Source organism: Borostomias antarcticus (genome assembly GCF_949987555.1).
Source record: "Borostomias antarcticus genome assembly, chromosome: 7".
Lineage (NCBI taxonomy): Eukaryota > Metazoa > Chordata > Actinopteri > Stomiiformes > Stomiidae > Borostomias > Borostomias antarcticus.
This window is the reverse complement of record NC_140240.1, coordinates 29,008,335-29,015,108: the sequence shown is the minus strand read 5'-3', so window position 1 is coordinate 29,015,108 and position 6,774 is coordinate 29,008,335. Positions and strand designations below refer to the sequence as shown.

The 6,774-nt window shown below is 45.6% G+C and overlaps 1 protein-coding gene across 1 annotated transcript; it reads left to right on the top strand.

The window, feature by feature from the left end:
* Positions 1-585: 585 nt before the first annotated feature.
* On the top strand, positions 586-1,494 carry sp6 (Sp6 transcription factor; the record flags this gene model as incomplete). The annotated part of the gene is made up of 1 exon (XM_084441527.1): positions 586-1,494. The coding sequence occupies one exon, from the start codon at positions 586-588 to the stop codon at positions 1,492-1,494; it is 909 nt and encodes a 302-aa protein (XP_084297653.1).
* Positions 1,495-6,774: the final 5,280 nt, after the last annotated feature.

Genomic DNA, 6,774 nt, shown 5'->3' with positions numbered 1-6,774 from the left:
TCTCTCTCTCTCTCCCCCCTCTCCCCTCTCCCCCCCGCCCTCTCTCTCTCCCCTCTCTCTGCCTCCTCTCTCTCCACGGCCACGCAGCGTGAGAACTGTGGTTTCTAGGGCGACAGGGAGGCGGGTCTGCTTGGTGGGGTGGTGGGGGGCGTGTTTACATGTGGTTGGGGGATTTGGGTTCGAGTGTTTGCATGTTTTATGTTTGGTACAATTTACCGACTGTTTCTCCACCCCCCCCTCCCACAGAGGCATTTAGTAGAAGAAAACTACACAGACGAATCACTTGAAACTGCACTTTTCCCGCGTTTAACAATGTTTAATGTGATTTAAAGCTGGTGTTAATATTCAGTTTCGGGCCGGTGAAAAAGTTACAGAAATAACTATAATGTGATTTTCTGTATTTCCTTTCGCCTACAGATCTGCCTCTCTGGAGAGAACCGTTCGGCACCTCCATCCCACACCGCCATGTTGTAATCTACTCGCTTCAACTCTCTAAACCAGCAACCCGCTTCGTCCCCGCCCCCCTCCCACGCCTCTTCGACCCCATCCTTCGGTAGCATCTTCTCACGGACCTCAGCCGCTCTCATGGCCCACCCCTATGAACCCTGGTTACGGACAGCGCCCCCTGGAGGCAGCTCAGAAGAAATGAACGTCCCGTCCTGGTGGGACCTCCACACCGGGGCGGGGAGCTGGATGGACCTGCAGGCCGGCCAGGGCGTCGGTCTGCAGGCCGTGGGCCCCGGGAGCTCCATGGGCCTGCAGTCGTCCCTGGGGCCGTACGGCTCCGAGCCCCAGCTCTGCACCCTGCCGCCGGCCCAGCTGGGCCCGGGCTCCCACTCCTCCCACCTCTTCCCCCAGGATGGCTTCAAGATGGAGCCGCTGGGCCCGGAGATGATGCAGCCCGAACAGTACTCCCTGGAGGAGCCGCAGGAGGGCGCCGCTTCGGCCCGACCCAAACCCCAGCGCCGCTCCGCCTCCCGGGGCTCGGGCCAGGCGGTGTGCCGGTGCCCCAACTGCGTCCACGCCGAGCAGCTGGGTCAAAGCACCGACGACGGCAGGAGGAAGCACATGCACAACTGCCACATCCCCGGTTGCGGCAAGGCCTACGCCAAGACGTCCCACCTGAAGGCCCACCTGCGCTGGCACAGCGGCGACCGGCCCTTCGTCTGCAACTGGCTCTTCTGCGGCAAGCGCTTCACCCGCTCGGACGAGCTCCAGCGGCACCTGCAGACCCACACCGGCGCCAAGAAGTTCAGCTGCGCTCTGTGCCCGCGGGTGTTCATGCGCAACGACCACCTGGCCAAGCACATGCGCACTCACGAGTCTGTGCCGGGCCAGGGGGAGGAGAGGGCGAACGGGGAGGGGAGGATGGAGAAGGGCTTCGACACCTCCCAGCCTCAACCCTCGTCTCACGGCGCCGCCTCCGATAGCTCCGAGCCGCCCCTCAAGGTAAAATGTGAGACTGACCCCACTTTGACCGGACAGTCCAGCTAACTGTGCCACGTCTCCCCTGTGGGATGCGCCAGAGAGCGGTAGGCTACTGTTGCGCCCTATCAGACGCAAAGGTATCACGCGGATTTACTAGTGAACAGAAAAGACCTAGTGCAGAGTTTTTAGTAGGATTTTTGTTTCCTAGATGCGTTAGGATTCAGGCAATAGACGCCTCTCTACCCGTCTTTTGAAGAGATGCAGTGTGTCACATATTCTAGAGAGAAAACGTAGAGACATCACTTATAGCAGACTAGGACGAAAACACGCCAGCCCACAGCAATCATGCCTACAGTATGTTTCAGGCAGCGCCAACCGAGAGTTGAGGGTCCTTCACCTAACCGGACCAGGCCAGAACCAAAGATTGCTGCTAGGAACTGCATCGCTGCTATCAATATTCCATCCAAACAGACTTGGGAGTAAGTTAGACTGAAGTGGCTTTTCGTGTGTGTTTACAATAAAACTACTAGATACTTTAAGGGAGCTTTTGTTCGCAGATGTCCATTCTGTCTCTTCCCTTAGTCCGAATCAACCCACTTCTAAGGCAACAAGAAGTTAAGGGTTTGCCGTATGAATGATGGCCTTTGACCTTTGGATTTCTATTCTTTGTGGTACGATGGGTAGGTGTGTGTCCTGTTTGTGTCTTTCTATCTTACCTTTACCCATCTCTACTGCCTGTCTGTGTCGCCTACTGCTGTATTTGAAACACTGGGAGTCAGATGAGACACTGTAACTGTGTATTGAACACACACAATTGTGTTATGTACTGCTATTACGTTGTATGGTTGAATAGCACCAAACGTCAGGCACCACAAGAATTTAGATGGGTGTGGTGTGTTGGCACTAAATAAAAATGACTGCATTTCGTCTGTGATAGCAAGAAAACAAAAAAAGTATGGCACTTGAAGAGCAGTGATGTCCAATGAGAGCCATTTTATTCATGTAATTTCATGTTTCAAGGAGAGCAGATGTTTGGTTAACCGGACAGTGGAACATGGATTTCGTCGCCACCCTTTTTGACCATAGTGTATCGTCAGTCAATTTTAAATGATCATTGTCTGTGACTGAAGCCCTTGCGTTTGTCTCATGCAGCATTGCCACTAATTATTTCTACGAGGAATAAATGAGGCAGTGTAGTCTGAGAAATTATAATGGTTCTTCAACAAAAATGACTTGTATGAAGTTGTCTCACAGGCCGGAGAGAAGCATCTTGAGAATTCGGCCGGCGAATGTGCAGAGTTGAAAAATGTTGACCTGAGAAAGGCATGAAAAGAGTCCTGGAAACTCGTCATTCTATAGGAAATGCAACAGTTAACTCTTTTTCTCGAGCACAAACACGTAACCAAACACGCTGCACTTGTGTAAAATGTTTGGCATGTCCATAGAGGATGCACTTCAAGTCATTGTTTCACTTATAAGCCCAGGATAGATCTTTCAGCGGTTGTGTGCGGCTAGTTTAATAAACATTTTTAGATGTGCTCATCAAAGTCCAGATAAAGTTTGATGGAACAGGTTGGTTGTATATTCCTGGATATTAGGCTTTTATTGGAATCCCTAACAGAGGAAACCTATATTCAAGAAGCTGTTTCATATGCAAAATTGCATTGATGTATTGAATTAAAGGAAAGGGTGACAATTTATTTCTTTATTGGTATTTTCCTTTGTAATTATTATAATAGATAATATTGTTTTTTTTTCATATTGGTCGTTAGGACCAAACTGAAGACGGATTAAAGATTTAAAGTCCATTGCTGTAGTACAATGTTGTAGCAGTAATAATCATTATCTCAATTAAAATAAACTTTTTTTTATTTTATTTTTAAATATAATTTAAGTTCTGCTGTATTGTTTGTTGCTTGTAATATGTCTCTAGAGATGTTCTTTATGGAAATAAAAAGACAATGTCACTAATGTCTTTATCCGTTCTCTTTATCAGTCCATATCATGAGTTGAGACATACCGGTTGTAATAACACAGGTGAAACTGAATTTGTACTCATCTCACTTTTTATACCCGCAAATACTAAGAAATGAACATGACACATGATATCCAGCGTTATAGAATCTGTAACCTCTCACCAAGTGAGTCATCAGGATGTTTGTCATACTCACATATCGAGCTAGTTACAATAAGCGAGGAAATTCAGCTTGTGAATGAAATAAATCAGTCTTAAGGCAGTAGGCTACATTAGACATTGTGATAAATATAGCCATCTATCATGAGTAGCCCGCAGGCTACATATTTCACACATTTTAAAAATATGATTCACTACATAGCTAAATGTGCAACAATGACATGCAGGAAGTTGTTAATGCAGCTAGTTGTGAAATGATGGGCCCCTGGGCACAGACTCGTAAAGCCCCCCCCCACCACCCACCCACCCACCCCCCTCCATTTAATTTATTACCTTTTCAAATTCGCCCAATGAGACGGCATCTATTTTGAAGATAATTTGAGAAAACTCATAATAAAAGTAGCTTTACCCAGCTCGGTTTTGACTCGAGGGACCTCAACTCTGTGGGGAGGACTTAAAAAAAAAATTGTCTGCACATTTACTATACAAATTACTCATTCAATATAAACTGATACAGCTACAGTTAATCCCCACAGGTTTACAAAAGGTAAAACCTGGCACAAGGTTTTCCCTTTTTTTTTTTACTGAATTTAATTTCCACACATATTCTTGTTTTATATTGAAATCTATGTTCATACACATTCACATACCAGCACTTCTATTTCATCAATGTTTATACTATATTTACATCCCAGCTACACTTCTATTCCATCAATGTTCATACCCATACTTACATACAAGACATAACCTGGCTAGACTCGCCATCTTCAGTAATACCGAGGAGCTGCGTCAGGGAGGGTGGATGAGAGCAGCGTCAGGGAGGGTGGATGAGAGCAGCGTCAGGGAGGGTGGATGAGAGCAGCGTAGAGCCCCACTTCAAGCCTGCTATCATGAAGGGGCAAGACGTGGAACAGGCCACTCACTTTAAACATGAACAATCACTGACAATAAACTCACCTTTCAGACCAACGCAGACTACATCTAGAAAAAGTCAAGGCAGCGTCTCTCTCCTCAGGAAACTGAGGGGCTTCAACGCCAGTAAACACACCCTGACCACGGTCTACAGGTCACAGGTCACAGGTCTACAGGTCACAGGTCAACAGGTCAACAGGTCAACAGGTCTACAGGTCACAGGTCTACAGGTCAACAGGTCAACAGGTCAACAGGTCACAGGTCTACAGGTCACAGGTCTACAGGTCTACAGGTCAACAGGTCAACAGGTCACAGGTCTACAGGTCACAGGTCTACAGGTTACAGGTCTACAGGTCACAGGTCACAGGTCTACAGGTCACTGACTGAGTGTTCTCACCTTCAACACCGTCTCCTGGTCTGGGAACCTCTCAGTCAGACACAGGAACACGCTGACTCAGGTGCTCAACCAGGCCAGCAAGATCACCAGAGACAAACAACTGCAACTCCAGAGCCTCTACAATCGGCCCAGACAAAAGAAATCAACCCAGATCTATAATGACCCCACCCACCCCCGTCATTCCAGCTGTTGCCATCAGGCAGGAGACTCAAGGTCCCACTAGCCAGGAAGAATGGATGCAAGAAATAATTTGTGCCCTCTGCTGTGGCCATTCTAAACAAGGACATATTATAACACCATAACGTTTTGATCTGAACCATTGTATATGATCATAAGTAACCTTAAAACAGGGCTAAACATGCATTTTCCCTTTACTACTCCTTTAAAGTCGCACAGAAACGGACGTTTGAGATCATCTAACTTCCATAGTTTGACGTATTTCCGAGCAAACAAGCTATGAGGGTGGGACATAATGTTTAGAGGAATTTGATTGGAACATTGACAAGTGGACGGGTTTTAAGAACTTTAGACAGATTCGATAGAAGGATAGCGTTGATTGACGGGTGGATGTCGTGAGATTATTGGCCTAAAATCTAAGGTACCTGTTGTCGTAATTGCACGTGACCAACCGTTTTCCAGGAAGTAAGAAATTATATACTTTGATATAAGATTACAACAAAAGTTGAATTTTGTAATTGACCATCACTATGACCAATTATGTGAACCAAAATGGGACAGAATGCTTTTTTCACTTCTGTGCGACTTTAAGGCGAAGGGTTTTCCTATTCTTACAGCGCCCTGCGGCAGTTGTGAATTCACTATGACAGTGGCGCTACATGTTGTTTTGGGAAATTCTGCCTTCTAAACCTAACCACCACTAACCCAAATATAGCCTACCATACTGTATATATATAAGAATAGCAACTGCCTTAGGTTTATTATTAAAGTTAGCTACTCTGGGACAAAATGGTGATGGATGACATATCATCTTTATGTATTTGTGAGCAATACATGGGATGAGTTCCTTCTTTGACAAGACACATATCCTGCTGGTGATTCCGAATGCTTTATTGAAATAAAGTTGAGAGTTTAACTAAAAACAACAGACAGTATGTGTATAATTTTGTTAACATGTTAACATTTGTGGAAGCTCCCCACTCAACTGAATGGACCATGACTACAGAGTCATGCAACATGGTATATACTAACATGTAGGGTAAATACAGACAAAAACACAGATGAACCACATATGTGTTTGTACTACTAGTACTATATTATTACACAAAATCACTTGTACAGGGCTCGGTCTAAGAGCAGTTATACAGTTTCAGACATGTTTGCTACAGTGGATAGGTTGATACTGCCTCTCTTACTCTGAAATTTAATTTAATGTAATGTATTGCTTTATAAATGTTCTTAGCCGGTAGACAAACATACTCCAGGAGCTCGATCGCCTTGTTGAGAGGGGTCAGGGAAGAATTTTTACAGCTCACTTATCTGGCCCCTGGGTGATTACTGTTTTTTTTGCTTCCCTCTGGAATATGTAGGGGTGGGTTGTATGCCCACCTCCCTTGTTCTCTGTAAAGCGCATTGTGTTGCCTCTGGGTATGAAATGCGCTATACAAATAAAGCTTTGATTGATTGATTGATTGATACTGTATGTATGATAAAATAACATCACAATCAGCTTGTAAACAACATGATGATAATCTACGATAGGACCAAGATTGTGTAAAGCACTTGTGTGGGGAGCAAGATCTGTACATGGATTCCCAACAGGTAAACCTACTGTATGTAAATGTGGGCCAGTCAGAGGGGGAGAGTGTGATTTCAGTATCACCCTTGCACAGGACAATGAAGCACTGGTCTCTGCCATACCTATGACAACATACATAGTATGTGT